Here is a 17,500-nt window from a genome sequence, read left to right as displayed (position 1 = left end):
CTCCCCCACCTTCCATCCTTCGAACACCTCCGTCCAGTGACACCCGGCAATCTGTTCTCTTATAGCCGTTCCGCCGAGTGACCTTCTCGGTGGTGAGCCAGCCCCAGGACCCTCACCAGGGCTCGCTGCAGAGCTGCTACGACAGCGGCCTGGACGAATCGGAGACGCCCAGCAGCAAGAGCTCCACGGGCCCCCGGCTTGGAAGCCTGCCCCTGCCCGAGGATGCGTATGAGAGGACAACGCCGGATGGCAGTGTCGGTGAGGCAGAACATATGGAAAATGGTAGGGGCAAACACGGAAAGATGAGCTACAGAAAGAAAGGCGATTAAGATGGAGGGAAAGGTCAAGCAGTGTTAGGTCACAGAGGGACGGCAGGCACTCACACACGAGCACGACCGCCCCGGAGAGCTTCCGCAGAGATTGGATTAGGAGAGGGATTAAAGGGGAGGGGTGGGCGGGGGTTTGTGGGCAGAGCGCCAGGGCCATGGCGTACACATCAGGGATTGGTGTGTTAACTGAAGTAACGTGGCCGAGCTGGTCTACAGTAAGTGTGTATCCGGCGCGTCGCTCTAATGCCGCCTCCCGCATCCGCGCTTCCTCCATCCTTTGTTTGGCTGTGATTATCACCGCATTCTGTGTGTCGGCTCAGCTCACACCGGCCCGGTCAGCCGATCACGCCTCGTCCAGCTGCCAGCAGCGTCTGAACTCGTGTCTGCTCACCCCGGGCCTCTGCGTGTCCACCACACCCAACCCTGCCTGAGTTCCAGGCCCGTGACTGGTGTGTGCGTGTGGGTGCGTGTGGGTGTGTGTGGGTGTGCATGGACTAAAATGTTGCTAACAAAAAAATTGTTTGTTTTTTTTTACTATTTTCTTTTCGGCGTCAGTGTTTGTTTTAGTAAGACACACTATGGCATGAAAGAAATAAAGACCAACATGCCAAGCATAGCAGCCAGATTCCTTCCAAACCAAACTTAGCACCGAGCAGACTGCTCTTCTCCACTCAGGACTGGGCTCAGGCTTCTGAGGCCCTGCTTCAGTTTAAGGTGTTTAAGAGAAATGAGATGTGAGAACGCAAGTGCCAACTGTACGGTCTCACTGATACAAGCTCACACTCTCCCTCTGTGTACGATCTCTCACCGATACGGTCTCACTCTATCCCACTGTGATAGTCACACAGTCTCATACGGTATCTCAGTGATAGTCTTACTGTATCTGTCTGTATGCTGTATCTCACTGATATAGTCTCACTCTGTCCTTATATGTACAGTCCCTCACTGATACAGTCTCACTCTGTCCCTCTGTTGATGAGCTGTGGTCAGTCTCTCTTTTTTTTCTGAGGGACACCATCAGTGGACCTTCTGTTCTCAGGCTGGTATGCAACAAAGGCTGCAGGACTGTGCTGTCATCGCCATGTGATACTAGATCGGCCAGAGTTGCTGTTTTGTTTCAGCCCTGCGTGCCGTTTCCCTCTAGAATGCGGACTCCAAGTACCACCGAATCGAGATTGGCCAGTTCATCGAAATGCGCTGTTATTATTAGAGGAAAAAACGAAAGGCGTTCCACTACGCGGTAGATACTTTACCGAGGTTACGCCTCGGGTCCTTCAAAGCTCCGCCGTGGTCTGACGTTGTGGAGGAACGGAGCCCGAACGAAGTGAGGTGGCTCCTGGCAGCGAACACAAACCTCAGCCTGCTTTCGCTGGTAGCATGAGGGAAATGTGATTTTTAACGTTGCCATTTGGAGAACATTGGCCTAAATGTAGATTAAATGGGCTTGGCGGGGGTAAATTGTGTTAACCCACTCCCTGTTTAAGATTTGAGGCTTTATCCTTTGGGCAATTTCAAAGGCTCCCAGTCAGACAATGCCAGGCCAAATTAGCAGCAATTATAGTCTGCCTTCAATTCAGGTTGGGTTTAAAGTAATTGGCCTGAGAAGGACCAATGGCAGAGAAGTAGATTAGATCAAAACTGAGATTTGGCCATCAGTCAGAAGGCCTGGCCAAGAGAATTAAAGGAAACTTAAACAATGTTAGATTTGCACTAGTAAAAACAAAAGCTTGGCTTCTTCCATTTTAGAAGAACATCTGAGTGGAATTACTAGTGAGTCGAACGACATTTGGTGTGAATCATGTGAGGGTTCGTTCACTAGGATGAGATGTATGAGTACCAAAGCTGGCCTGGGTTTACACCCTTTGGCTGTATTTACACTGGGGACAACAACAACTGTGAATTATGAGCATTAGAAACATACTAAAACACTACCACACGGTGCAGTGCCAACTCTTAACCCATACACAGAAACAGAAACAACACACACACACACAGTCTTATGACAAATCTGTTTTTGAACATTTCGTGATCAATTTCTCAGTCTCTAATATTCTCCCTCTCTCTTTCTCTCATTCTCACGTTCTCTCTCTCTCTGTCTCTCCATTGTCTCATTTTCACCATGTTTTGATCCCTCTGTTCTCCATTATCTGCTTCTTCCTTTGAATGAGATGTTTCAAGGTCAGAAACAGACAAACAGATGAATCATCTCCTAATAAATAGGAGAGGTTTGTTCACCTCAGTCTTTAGAAGTGTGTGTGTGTGTGTGGTTTTTTTTTCGTGAGGGAGACACACTTTCATTACCAGAAGCCAAATTGTAAATGCCTAAAAGAAGTATAGGTCCTAAAGCCCATGTTTCAATTGTACCAGAACCCATTTGCCCCCTGTGGGTTTATGTGTGGGTGTGCATGTGTGTGTGGTGTCTGTAATTGGCTCAAATGTCCAGTCGGTTAGGTCTGGCCCAAAAGGATTGCACGACTCTGCTAGTATCCCTAAGGGTCTCTCACGTGCAGACTCAAACACACATTTTCCCTCATTTCAGTGCTTCAGCCCATGTTAGCCTATCTACGTTCAAAGTAATTCATCACAAGATGACATTACTGCTTGTGCCCAATTTCTCTATCTGAATGAACCCTGATGGTTTAGATTTTTATGCCATAGCAGCCTCTGAGTTCAACCTGTAATATTGCCTATGACTACCTGAGACAGGATGTGTTTTAATAAACAGTGAGATTATGGTGAACTAACATCTAGTGCTGCCTGCAATTACTATGTACCGCAGCTTTGATTACCTGGAGGCGATTACGATCTGAAAGGGAGAAAGAGAACACACGTGCACATGGCACATCACACGAAAACATCTACCACTACAGGGCGGCCTAATGCCACACGGGAGGTGTGGGCAAGCTTGTGCAGATCAGTGTAGGGCAGTTTGTACTTTGTGTGTGTGTGTGTGTGTGTGTGTGTGTGTGTGTGTGTGTGTGTGTGTGTGTGTGTGTGAAACTCAAGGGAAAAATCCCACTTTCCAACTTGCTCTTTGTCAATCAATGATTGTCCAATCAATGCACCAGTTCTAATCCTCTTCTCACTCTTCATTTGGAAGGTTGCTCTCTCTCTCTTTCTCTCTCTCTCTCTTTCTCTCTCTCTCTCTCTCTCTCTCTCTCTCTCTCTCTCTCTCTCTCTCTCTCAGCTCTAAGAGCGAGCCAAGGTGATCTGAAGCACTTTTTCTGCTCTTCACCTGTTACACATACCTTTTCATCATCTCCATTATGCACTGAGCAAGTTCACTAGTGCTAAGTCGTGTACCACACATCCCCTCTTCCCGGACCCACAAGCCCAGAATCACAAGCGCACCAGTACGGCTTTTGCTTGCCTGGCCGTTGCTGAAGAAGGCAGGAAGACGTAAGTCAGGCCCGGATGGTTTCATGCCATTCACTTATAAATCAGCAGGTTCTTTATATTACCAATACTTTCAACTCAGCAATCCACTCTAAAGGGTTGTGGTCAAACAGCTTTGCTTCTTTTTCAGATGCCTCAAATATGAGACCCGGATGAGGAACGGGTGTTTATCCAGACTCCAGCGCCTGCGCTCGGGAAGTTTGCTCTTTTAATATCTTCCGTAATTACACTCACTGAAGTGTAAGGTGTAGTTGTACGGTGCTGGTTCCGGACGGATGCCCTAGTCTCGGACTAATTTACGGCACACGGGGAGTCCCCCCCCCCCCCCCCCCCCTTTTAGTGTAGGATTTAGCGTGGTGTTTAATCAGTGTCACATTGTGTACCACTCTAGTTCAGTGGTGATCTGTTCATTCAAATGGAAAAATATGTATATGGTTTATTTAATATTAATCTGTTAAATGCAGTGTGAAGTATGTGCTACGCCAGATATGCACAGTGGAAAATGAAAGAGTAAATGAGAGAGCAGAGAGCGTATTCCAGTGGCGATGTTCCTCTACCACTGGACTAGATTAGATTAGAAAAGTGGAGGATTACCTAGTAATCAAAACAACAAAGGTGAAAGCAGACCAACTTAAGCTGTTTATTTTCGGTGAATATTACCCTCGGAAAATAGCGACAGAGGGACTCGGTGCATATTTTCATATTTTGTTTTGTAGACATAAACATAAACACACGCGCACATGCACATTACCGAATGAGATGGTCTTGTGTGGAGACGATAAACAGATACCTTGAGTGAGAGCATCAGTGGGGGAAGCCTGATTCATCCGTGGTGCATTTGATGAGCTGGATCTAAGGGACCAGATGGTAGTGTGAGGAGTGTGTTATTAAAGCTATTCATATTACCAAAAAGCTCATGAGTGGCCCAGTGCAATAAGCCACAGCCCCATTCGCGCAACTCGGGTGGGAACAATAACTGTGCAGAGAATTAGAATTCTGCCTGCTCGTGTCTGCTTCGCTGATATTTCCGTTCGGCCGCCATCGAGCGCCTTTTAGAATGGCGGCTCGCAACGTGGCGAAGCTGGCACGATGCGTCGATTCAGTCTGAGAAGGTCTGTGTTTGAAGCCTCACACAGCTTAAGGGCTGATCTGGGATCATTTGTAGATGAGTACAAGCTGTGGGGCTTGTGGTCTGTGCTCAGGTCACTGAGTGGCATGTTGGCGAGGGAGTTCTACTGTTGTTGCAGGCGTGCGGAAATAAATGGATGAATTAGAATCTAACACACAGTTACAGGCAAGACTACACATGTGCGAAGAGCTGTGTGTGTGAGCATGTCCGTGCGTGCGGTTAAATAATTTGCTGTCTCACGCACACAAGCGCACACACACACACACACACACACACACACCCCGTCGTCTTTTGACACCTGCGGATCTTTACCGAGTCACATGATCATAAAAAAAAATTACAACTAATTTGTGGTGTAGGTATTATGCAGAGGTTCAAAGCAGTGATTCCCCTGTTGTTACTGTGAAAAATGCAAAGCAGGCCTGAGCCTGACTGGCTGCCAGGCGGGGAGGAGTGGAAAAGGGGAGGAGAGGAGGAGAGGAGGAGGGGAGGAGGGGGTGGGACCTACAGAACAGGCAGAACAGCTTGCAAATGAATTGTGAATATCCGTGTGAAAAAAAACAGGTCCCTTCACCCCACATACCTGATTCGGATCTACCAGGACGAGCTAAAGGCAGCGTGTGAAAAACGTGCCGTTTTTGTCAAGCAGAGCAAAACAAAACAAGTCTCATCAGCGCACGGCCTTCTGAGGTGCAGTGGAGTGGCGGCTCTTTGGAACGTACGCCATGTCGAGGCTGGGGAAGGCCTGGCGAGCCAGAGTGGCCGGGAGACCCGTCTCACGTCGCAGGTCTCGCCGCTCGGCGCCACCGACTCCGCTCGCGGCAAAGGTTCTGCGGCTGCGGGCCGCGGCTGGGCCGATCCGGAGGTAGCGCGGCGCCGTTTGGAACGCTTTCTGCCTGTGCGGCGAGATGCTACGCCCCTCCTCACTCCCACCGATGCGCACAGAACCCGGGCCTCGCGGCCACGCGTGCACCCACACACGTGCGCCCCGCCGCACACGCGCGCCAGTCAATAAAATATTGACAGAAACGGTGCCTCTCTGAAGGATATTAAAGTGCAAAGGAGGAACTCCCAGCTGTGAACAGAATGCCAAAGGAGAGAAAGAAAGAAAGAAAATGAAAGAGAGAGGAGGGGAGGAAGAGAGAGGAGGGGAGAGAAAAGAAGGGATCAGCACAAACATGGCATTCTTTAGCTACACCGACACACGCTCGTGAAACACAGAATCACTAACAGTACCTCACACAAGCCTCCGTAAGCAACATAACCCTCGTTTCTAAGTAACGTATTGCTCTCTGAAGAGATTGTGACTTTTCCCCATCACCGTCGTGGTCTTTCAGCAGCCCAGCAGGTGCAGTGCCCTCCACAGGAATACGCCACTCAAATCACCAGCAATAACACTGAATTGTGAAATCCGGAGTGTGGTCAGCAACAGCGACCATTCAAGATCAAGCCATTGCAAAGGGGACATGATTCACTTTGAAACAGGTGTTATTATGTAGGGTGGGGGGTATCATTAGATGTAAAAAAAAAAAAAAAAAAACACCCAGTTGTCCTTTGGGGTGTGTGTGTTTAGGGGCTCAAATAGAGAGTGCTTTAACCAGTGGCATATCTGACATGTCACATTGTCCTAGTGGCTGAGATTGTTGCAGGTTTACTGGGATCATCTGGCTGTTGCTTAGGTTTTCATACTTGGGCATACTCGACATAAGTTCTTATACTCACTGTCTGCTCATACTTACCGACCTTATTCATACTCACTGTAGTGCTCACGGTGTAGAGCCACGGTGCAGCTATGACTTGTTCCCTTTCACCCATGGCTACCTTCAACCCTCCAACTCATGCCAGAATGCTTTGGACACACAAGTTACGAGATCGAAAGCATGAGAGCTCTTTATCTACATAGCCAAGCGCGTTTACCTCACTTCAAAGAAAAGCCCAGGGAATCATATTAGACGTCTGAACCGTGTCACGGAGTCACGTGCACTTCACGTTCCGTCACCGCCTCTATTATTGGAGGCATTAAACAGGTCTGAATGTGTTTAGTCTTTGCAGGGCTCCACACGGCTCACGCGTTCACGTGTGATGCTCTTTGGCATCCCACAGATAGTGCCACTCTCCGCGGAAGAATGTGACACCAGCGTTTTCAAGAAGGAGTGGGCGTTCTTCGGCTTCCCGCTGAATGCCTGACGTGAATGAGGAAGGGAAGAGAGCGTGACTCCTTAAATGAGCGCACTCGTGTCGGAAGCCCAGGCAGGCAGAGGCGGCACTGCAGGCACAGAGAGATAACGCTCGCCATCGGGTTGGTGGCCAGACTTTGAAGTACCTGCAATCTCATCGGGAATCGGATCTGCGCAATTACTGAGGCAGAAATTAAGCAGGATAAAAAAGAGAAGGAGGGGGGATATACACATGCGTGCACATACATATTAATGAGAAATCATTAATAAACTCATTGGCCATTCTCCATGACCACATTCTCCACCAATCATAAAACAGCACCAATTTACCATCTTTTTTTTTTCCAGAAGATGTATCCTCTGTGGTGAGAACAAGACAAATGATTGCTCTAAAGCAGGGGTACTCAACTGGCGGACCGCGGTCCGGATCCGGACCCGAACGCGGTCCTGTCCGGACCCAATCTCATTCCTGATTAACTGGATACGGACCAAAACAAAACCGTAGCATTTATTTCAGGGCTATTGAAAAAACACTCCGTCACGAGTGTTACGTTCGCCACCCCTGCTCAACAACTTACGTTCGCCACCCCCACCCGCACCGGACCTCGGGTCACAGGTATCTGCCAAAATTGGACCGCGGACAAATTTAGTTGAGTATGCCTGCTCTAAAGGAACTTTTTATCTCCATATCTAGTTCTGGACCCCCTAGTATGTCCTCCTGTCCCCCCCCAGAACGTGACTGGGCTGCTCCCCTCGGCCCTGGCCTGGTATAAATCTGCCTGTGTGTCGAGATGTATGAGCAGCCACTGTGCAAGAGTGACAGTTCGGGGTTTGGGAGCAGGAGGATGGCCTCCTGTCTCCGCCCCTGCAGGGCCTGCTGCCCGTCCCCATTTCCCTCCAGGCCCCACCCCCACCCCAGGCCACACCCACAGGCCACACCCCGAGCCCTGTCTCCACAGTGCCTGCTGCCCGTCCCATTTTGTCCCCTGTCCTCAGGTTCTTCTCCTTCTGGCTCCTCCATGGCTTTTTGTCTCCTAAAAAATGAAACAGATGAAAGCGTTTTGTACTTGGAGAGAAGGAGAGCCATTTCTCCGATCCCTCCACAGATGGCCGAAAATGTCTGGAGCGTGTGGGAAGAGATAGTGTTTAGGGTAGCGTCTGTGTGTGTGTGTGTGTGTATGTGTGTGTGAGCTTGTGCCAGTGGCTTATAGGTCAGACCCCCTTACAATGTCTCAGTATGTGTTGCTTTGCACTACTAATTCAGCCCATACCTCTCAGCATGACCTCTGTGACCTTTTCACTGGCCAATCACAGCATGATGAAAACTGACAGCATCTGTCGCCAATAAGTTCAAAATGATTACTCTATTACCATATGAAATTACTATATATCCTCTGAAATGATCAAATAACCTTTTTTATTATATTCATGATTCATATGATATTTAGTGTTTATGTAAAAAATAATGTAATAAATATGATGGCTCAGTAATATATTTAGGTAAGTAAATTGTGTGTCCAAATGAAATGTGGAAATATTTTAATTTTGTATGATACTGAATTTGATCTTTCAGGCCCTGATATATTTTTAAATATAAATACAAATATAAATATACATAATATTTCAGTTATTAATATTTTTGAAAGAAAATTTAACTTCACCATACTGAACACTCAAGAAAAAAAAATCCTTTTGGGTGAAAAAAAAATCTGTTTTTCTTTTCTCTTCCTGACAAACCAAATTGCCCGTCAGTGTGAAGGGAGAGGTCAGGGAAGCCGAATGAGTCGTAGCAGCAGCTAGACAAATAAAACAAACACCTGACAGTCTGGGGAATTATTTTTGGCGTCTCTTTTCATGTGGTGCCTGTTGTGAGGTGAATATGCATCGGCACATAATTATCGAAATGTCATGTAAAGTATGCCTGGGGCCTGACAAATTTCATTTGAGTCCTTCCAACTACCACATCTCCTACTGTGCTTCTAATTCCGGTCTTCGCAAACGGCAACAATGGAGACGGAGTTGAAAACACAGAATATCTGCACATCAACAACAGACAGGCTGGAGACGCTTGGAATGCCAGGTGACAGTGACGTAGCGACGACAGGGTGTTGAAACGGCAACGAAAACAACCTTTTTTTTTGACCCCCCCCCCCCTCCCCCTAAATCATTTAACCTCCCACATACCACAACCCACAAAAGGAAGAAAAAAAAACATAAATCAAAAGAACATAAAAAAATGTTGTTGAGGACAATGAGCTGTGATTTGAAAGGGGGATGAAGGAACACGAAAGCACGAAGGCCTGTTGTGAAGAGAAGCCTGCGTAGCACATGACAACACGCCAATTATTACAAGGTAACGCGAGTCAGGCCCGAAACACTGAGGGCTAAAGTCCCTAATCCCACTCCGGAAATCAGGCTTAGCCACCTATACAAACTTACAGGGACACACCTGGCTGAGAGCAAACGTGTGTGTGTGTGTGTGTGTGTGTGTGCGTGTGAGTATGTGAGTGTCTTTTTGACACTTTATTCCCTTCCTCTGAGGGAATAATGGCTGGCCACAGGACAACAGCGGCCTTGTGGAAGGAAAGATTAGCGCTGCTTCTGTGCACCCTGGCCTGCTAGCAAGATGGAGGTGTGAGGGAGGAGAAAAGACTGTCCACCCAAATTCTGAAGTGGTTCAGTGTTCAAAGCCGCATCACTCCTCCGCTGCTCTGTGTGTTTCTTCATTCTTCCATCTCTTCTTCTGTCGTCCTCCCTCCTTCCCTTTCTCTCTCACTCTTTCTCTCCCTCTCCATTGTTTCATCTCTGGACAAGCATGTCATTCTCGGGCCTTGAGCTCGGTGAAGGTGGTGTGCAGGTGGAGGCGAGGGTGGAGGTTTTGATGACAGAAGCCGCCTCACGCTAGCCGAGCCGCTACCATGTTTACACGAAGTGACAAAACCAGTCCGTGGCTTAATCCAGAGAATAGACCTTCACATTCACTCCTGACACACGTTTCCAAGCTCGAGGAGAGGACACGCACGTATACTTGCGCGTGCGCCCACACGCACACACACACACACACACACACACACACACACACACACACACACACACACACACACACACGTGCTTGCACGGGAATGACAAAACCACTAACAAAAAGAGACAAATTGGAATTGACTTCCATATAAGGCTGCGGCTGAACTGGAGGGGGATTTAATTTATCAATGGAAGCAAGCAGCACAGTCCTCCAGAGCGCATCAGCCTCCTGTCAGCCCGGCCAGCCCGAGCTCTCCTTCCCCCCGCACTCCCGCCTTATCTCCGCCGCTAACGGACGCACGTGGAGAGGGGATGATAAAGGAAAATTAACCCCGCGTTTGGATGCCAAACGGACTAGCTCCATTGTTTCGTTTAAGCTTTGCTCAATCTCACTCCCTCTCTCTCTCTTTCTCTCTCACTCCCCCTCTCTCTCTCTCTCTCTCTATCTGTCTCTCTCTTTCTGTTCTTTTGAAGACAAGAGAAGGGCTGTGTAATAGCTGAGGTTGTTTGTAAATATGTGCGTAGCACCTGCACACACAGTGAAGTGCTTCTGGGGCCTTGTGTAAGGCGTGTGCTTTGGGATAGCACGATGCTACGCTAACAGGTGCGGCACTAGCGGCTCACGGATCTCTGCACACACTGAGGCATTTCGGTTAACACAGCTAGCATCTTTAATGCTGACAAAAACAGGCAGCGTTCCTACTGTAAAATACTGCTAGCAGTGCTGTTACTGCACACTTTCACAGCTAGCTCTGCCAAAGGAGAACAATGACTGCTCTGCTAATCCGGCTGAAATCTGCCTACACAGAGTGTAGTATGGGTGGAAAGTGATTTTGGGAAGGAATTTTGCTGCTGAACAACTAGCCAAACACTTGCAGAATATGAACTTTTGGCATTGTTAGTTAAAAAACAAAACTTTTGCCCTTTGGAGCAAATAGCACCGTCTCAAAGGTTTTTCAAATATTTCAGGTCAAACCTATTACTAGATAAATTACCATAAGGGTCTCTCACTAGACTTGAGCAAATATTTCCATCTAATTATGGTCATTTTTCCATTTTATTCAACTTGATGTTTCAGCATTCCACCAGGGCCATTAATCAAGGCTAACACAACACAGCCGTTAGTCTTGTCGGTCGCGGAGAGAGACTCTCCTTTTGTGCTGCATGTGAACCTTTGGTGGGTTCTTGTGATGTCGCAGGCAGTGTGTTCAGGTCAAAGGTGAGCTGTGACGGCGGCCGTGTTATTGGACGGCCCTACTCTGAGGCAGAAGGTGAAGCAGAGGAGAAACGGAGTGGATTTCAGGAAGGGCTGAAACACATTGGAGTGATATGAGTGATGAGAAACTGCTCTCCCCTCATGTTGTGATAGGGAAAGGCATGCCGGTGAGGCATAAATCATTTTAATCCCTGTGCACATGTACACACACACACACACACACACACACACACACACACACACACACACACACACACACACACCCCTTGTCCTCTCTCCTCTTCACCTTGTTACTTAAGAGACTTCCAAATCACCTCTAAATCTGCCTTTTATTAGAGAAAAAAGTGAAATTTTAATACCAAGACCTCTTTATTATTAATGAAATTGTCCCAAGGTAACTGGCCCAGACCAGATGTTTTGGGTCAAGAAATAACATTATCCTGAATTTGGTTTTTATTGTGGGTTTTTTTTCTCCTTTTCATTTTTTTTTTTTTTTTTTTTTTTTTTTAGCTTTTAATGTCGACAACATTTTGTTCTTACATGCCTTAATCATGGATTATCACTGCACATCCTACCACAGTAGTGCAGTTCTTTGTGCCAGTGTAATCTGAGGTTTCACATACAACACGTGGAGCACATGCGCTGGAATTATCCTCCCCCAGATAGAGGAGCAGTGGTGGGTGGGCGCGTGATGGGGGCACCGTGGTGTCAGGAACAGAGAGGTGCACAACAATAAAGGATTTCACATTTAGCTGGCTTGGGGGAAGCTGTCGGGAGACCGTTTGTGGGGGGGGGGGGGGGGTTTGAACAACCGAGTGTTTAAATTTGTTTGTCTGTGTTTGGGGGGAGACTTGAAGATGTAGAGGGTTTTTTGTTTGTCACTGTACCCTAAGGCAGGAGCGCTCGTGGAACATGAAAAGGACTGTGGGAAGTCACGTTGCGTGCAGCGTTAAATACGCTATCAGCTCCACGCGCTCCTCTCTGGCCGTCGCTCTCTGAGGGACGGAAACGGTTACAGAGACGGAAACCTTGAACCTAAACATCTGTGCTCTGCAGGATGCTATGGCATGTGTCACTTATTCAAGTGTGAGGAGACGTGTTGAGTTTATTCTGTATGTTCTCATAAAGCACATAGCACAAACTTTCAACAAAGAAAAGCGAGGCCCCCCAGGTGCTCCTGTGTGCCGTGCTGGTCGGCCTGTCAGATTGGCCGCAGAGAACACTCATCACTCTGTACACCTCTGTCCTTCCCAGTTTAGAGGTCTCGCAGTTCCCTGGAACACTTACTAATTCTGCCCACACCTTACAGATGGGAGCAAACTCTTTCAATTGAGAGGGGCTTTGGGAGGGTGGGGTTTTGAGGGTGGGGTTGGAGGGGGAGTGTTTGTTGGATCAGGTGTCAGCCCGTTAGACGGTTAGACACTCACTTTCGGGCACCGGAGTCCACATGGGCGGAGCCAGAGTCTATCAGGGTAGAAGAAAATACCACAAAATCCCTGTTTTTACAGGTGTCTTCCTCCATCTCTCACTCTCTTCTTCTCTCTCTATCTCTCTCATCCTTTAAGGAAATATTAAGTGACACCAACTGTCACAACAGAGTCATAATAAGGAACCAAGACAAAGGACATGTAGTACTCTTCACATCTCAAACCTCATAACTAACCCCCCCCACACACACACACACACACACACACACACACACAACCCCTCCCTGCCTTTGGCAGACTGGCAGAGAGTTCAGCTGGTTCCATCACTTTTGCAATCATCTGTTTATGCTGCAGTCTTAATATCATTCTCCAGACCTAATCGGCTGGCCCAGCAGTCGCACACAAGCAGTCTTCCCCCCGCCTGCCGTCACTTAATTGCAAATCTTCTGCGCTCGTCTGCTTGGGGATCCAGACGTGTCAAAAGTGGCAAACGGGCATTTTCTCGGCGTCCAATTAACGAACTCTCATTTATCAAGGCGAGACGCTACGGAGCCTCTCAGCTTCACGGGCTAATAATAGAATCATAACTGCGTCCCGCGTCCCATGGTGCACTGGGGCCGGGGCCGGGACTCTACCGAGCTTTAGCTTGTGGGTGCAGTGCTGGCGGAGAGAGAAGGAGGACAGTGACTCGGTTTCTCGGGCCACGGGCGAACACTATCGGGACGTTGGCGGGGAGGGCCGTCTGTGGCACTGCTGTTCTCCGGTTCCTCTGGGCCTGCGTGTGGTTTCCTGTATGTATCAGTGACAGGAGTACGAGACAGGAGTGCAAGACAAGTTCTACTGTGTTACCGGGCCGCCGCGGTGCAAGATAAATCTCCTCCGTCTCACCAAGTCTCTCTCTGTCTCCCCATCTCTCTATCACTCTGTCTACTTATTTCTCTCTCTCTCTCTGTCTCCCCATCTCTTTTCCAAGTAAACAAATAGGACTTAATTTGGCACATATACATCTTTTTTTTATTCTCTGTCCTGCTTTGTGCCTTATGTATGACATTTTAGCATTTGTGCACAGAAGGTGTAGGTGTCTCAAGAGTGTGCTTGTTTGTGTGTGTGTGTGTGTGTGTGTGTGTGTGTGTTCACGTAAATCCTAATATTGCTCCTGGACCTCCTTGCACGAGGCCTGTAGTGACAAGGGTGGTCTGTGTGCACCAGGGGAAATATACTCTAGTGCTCCCGGCACATGCTGCCGTCCTTGGTTTCAACCTAGCCAATATTTACTGTCTCCCATCTTTCGGTCTCTTCCTCCCTCCCTCTTTCTGTCTCTGTCCTGCTCTCTCTCTATCCCTCTCTCTTTCTCTCTCTCTGCTCAAGGTCTCTGATTCCAGAAAGTCATAAATGATTCATTTTCCACTACCAGACATGACACACAGAAAAGAAGCAACTGAAGCCTAAAGCCACTAATCAAAGCTCAGATGTGCTCCGCTGGTAAATCCCGATCAGTAACCCAGGCTGTGGATGGCCAGTAATGTGTATGGGATCATTACTGTATGCATAACTCCACCTTGACTACAAGCAAGTCTGACCTTGCTCCCTGTAATGGACATATTGGTCTTTTTTTGTGTGTGTACTGGAACTACAACATGAATATGAAGATGTTTTTGTTGTAGTCTCAGCGTTCCGCATGCCAAACCATTTATGGACCGGTGAGCGTCACGCACACCCACACACAGACGTCTGCTCCTGTGGTAACGTGTGTTATTGGATCAGAGGCCATTCCTGTAAATGGAGATGCATGTGTTTACATCAGTAAGTGGATTAGCCCTTGCACGAGCCTGCTAACACAGGCAACATTTGTAGTTTTTACACACAGTATATGCACTCAGATCTATCCAGCTATCTATATAGCTGTATAGCAGTCTGTCTAGCTGTCTGTCTGTTTGTTCGTGTCTATCTTACACACACACACACACACATACACATAAAGGAGAGAAGTGTGCCAGGAAAAGCAGCACTCCTGCGCTCATAAATATATACTAGAGAGCAGATGAGTGATGTTAGTAATGGTGTTAGCATTGATCACAATACCAGCTGACTGCATGATTCTTCTGAAACAAAACCATTAGAGGATGTATGCCACTCAAAGGCAGGTGTGTGTGTATTTGTCTGCATCTACCATTTATGTCTGCACAGGTCATCATGTAGAGGCTGGCTGTACACACAAAGTGACTCTTTCCACCTAATGGTATAGAAGCATCTTAGTATAACCCGATAACACCAAATCCAAACTGATGTCGGAGCAGCTGCTATTGTAGTGCAACGCCCTATAGGATTACAGCCGCTCCTCGTCGTGTGTACCGGTGTCATTATACTAATGCAGTATTCTCCCCGAGCACATTAGTATGAATGATCTTCAGTCAGTCATAATGAAACGCAGTAATTAATTGTCAGAATTAGGGCTGAGCTGGAGGAGCTTCAGGAATTCAATACGACAGTTTTAAGTGTGTGTCGTTTCCTGAGGTCTGGGGATAGAGTCGGCTGAAAATGGCTCCCCCAGAAGTGTGAGCGTGGAGTGTGTCTCTGAAGCACTCTTCTGTAGGCATAATTACGGGAGCTGACAGTCCGTGCGCTGCACCGGCTATACGCCGGCGCTGCAGAAGGGGACCGAGGAACTCGTCTCCCCCCGCACGGCCAGGAGAACACCCTGCCTCAGATTAATTACGTTATGTCTGAAAATGTTATTATTTTGTGTTTTTGCAGAATACATTTGCCAAAGATATTCAATTCTTCACACCTTACTCTGTGTGTGTGTGTGTGTCTGAGGGTGTGTGTTTCCCATGTGGCTTGTGTAAAATTGCATAGACATAATCAGTATGTAAGGCGTGATGTCTTGTGGTAAGTAAAATTTCCATTGTCTATGTAAGAGTCACTTTACCATAATCCTATCCGGCACTGTTATGTATAGCAACAGTGGCTTAATCTCTTAATCTGCCATAAAAGCATTTCACACGTTTGGTCTCTTAATGGAGATAGATATAGATGTGTCCCTTGTTGTGCAGACAATGACTTGTGGCTGCATGCTACACTAGTTTGACTGACAGATAATGGTAATTGAGCTTGATAGTGCGCCCCCTACTGACCTGTAGTGAGTGACGCGTCCTGACCCTGGGGTTGAGTTGCCAAAGTCATGATGCCTGCATTACCATGCCCTCCTGTCACAAGGAGGAGAGGAGAGGAGGGGTTGGTGGTTGAGGGGGGGGGGGGGATGAAAGGACTTGGCTCTGTGTCTCTGAGGTGTTTAATTGTCTTCATTCAGAACTGCCCCACCTGTTCCCCTCAGCCAGCTGACGGTGAGTAGCGAAAGCCAAGAACCGACAGACAGACAAATGAGCGCGCACCTGCAGGAAAAAAAAGAGACTGCCCACACTTTACCATTTACACTCTAACTCTGTGCACCGAGGAAGATAATGATCTTAACAATGGTGATATGATAGTAAATGACTACTGGCAAGACGGCTCGGACCGCTTTCCTTAGTCGGCATTGCTAATTTATTGCAGTGGCATGAGGGACATCAGTCGCCGGTAATCTCCGTTGTCTCTTGTCACGTATTGCGATGAAGAGTCGCGCGGGGCTCGAGCGAGCGGCATAAAGACCCGCGCTCCGCGGCGCGAGCCGTCGCGCCTAATCAAAGAGCCCTTCATGTGTGCTATAATCTCGGCCGCGTGCCGCGTCCTGCGGGCTCGCGCGCCCTCCCGAATGATTCAGCGCTGTTTGGAAAACGCGCCGAGCTGCCGTGCGGAATTATGCAACGTGAAGGCGCATGTGACAGCTGGCAGGACAACCTTGCCTCTCTCCTGTTCAATGTCAGAACGCGATACCGCTGACAGGGCACGAGCTAGACGCGTTAACACATCAATAACATAGGTGGATATAAAACTGCTTATAAACGTATTTAAGGTGCTTATAATTCGTATTAGGTAATGCGGTTAAAAATGTAACAGGAGTCATAAAATTAGCCTGCCGTGTAACTGTGTATATGGTTTTTAGGTTTTTATTATGCATTTTATGTCAATAATGAAAGGCATCAGTGAAATGCATAACCCAGCCATTTACCAAGATTTAATGTGTATGAAAGTATGCAGGCATTAAATTGCATAGTGTAATTGAATTGTGTGAAATATATTTATACATATATATTTGTGTGTGTGTGTGTGTGTGTGTGTGTGTGTGTGTGTGTGTGTGTGTGTGTGTGTGTGTGTTTGTATAAAATATATGTATCTATTTTGTTTATAGACATTTTATTAGGCAATAGTTTTGGTTAGATAATGCTTTATTTTCTGTTTTAGAAGAAGCCAGACAGAGTTTTTATACCTGAGGCCATAACTAAAAAACCCCATTTTTTTGCACCTGGAGATCGGATTAGGAACGTCAGCCATATCTGTTTAAAGTGGAGTCTTGCAGTCTGATGGCTCACTTTAACAGATCCACTCACAGATGTGCTGAACCCAGCAGAAACGTCAGGTTAAGACTCCTGGGTAGCTTTCAGCCCTCACTCACTGTCTAAACGAGTACGCAGTACGGCCTGGAGAATGGACCTCTCTCTCTCTCTCTCTTTGTCTCTCTCTCTCACTAACACACGCACGTTCTCTCTCTCCCTGTGGAGAAGGCTGAGAGATGCTGACATCGTGGCCTTTCTCTGATGACACTGGCGATGTTTGGATAGGCCTCTGCTCTGCAGCTCCAGACCACAACTGTAAACACTTCTCAGCAGAGGACTTCAGAGTCGAGGAGTTTAGAGTGCCTTGTTAGG

At 47.6% G+C, this 17,500-nt stretch overlaps 1 protein-coding gene across 5 annotated transcripts in view; it reads left to right on the top strand.

Moving 5' to 3' along the window:
* Positions 1-17,500, top strand: part of pcdh7b (protocadherin 7b) — a 110,153-nt gene that overhangs the window by 55,896 nt on the left and 36,757 nt on the right. For 2 of the 5 annotated variants that reach the window (XM_076972503.1, XM_076972505.1), the window contains exon 2: positions 66-258. The exons of 1 other annotated variant lie outside the window; for it this stretch is intronic. In XM_076972503.1, the coding sequence (XP_076828618.1) occupies positions 66-258 (193 nt within the window). Of the gene's footprint in view, positions 1-65; positions 283-17,500 lie in introns of all 5 variants that reach the window. 2 more of the 5 variants (XM_076972502.1, XM_076972504.1) reach the window with 1 other exon arrangement.

This window comes from Brachyhypopomus gauderio, chromosome 14, assembly GCF_052324685.1.
Source record: "Brachyhypopomus gauderio isolate BG-103 chromosome 14, BGAUD_0.2, whole genome shotgun sequence".
NCBI classification, from domain to species: Eukaryota; Metazoa; Chordata; class Actinopteri; order Gymnotiformes; family Hypopomidae; genus Brachyhypopomus; species Brachyhypopomus gauderio.
This window is presented reverse-complemented; position numbering and strand designations above follow the sequence as displayed.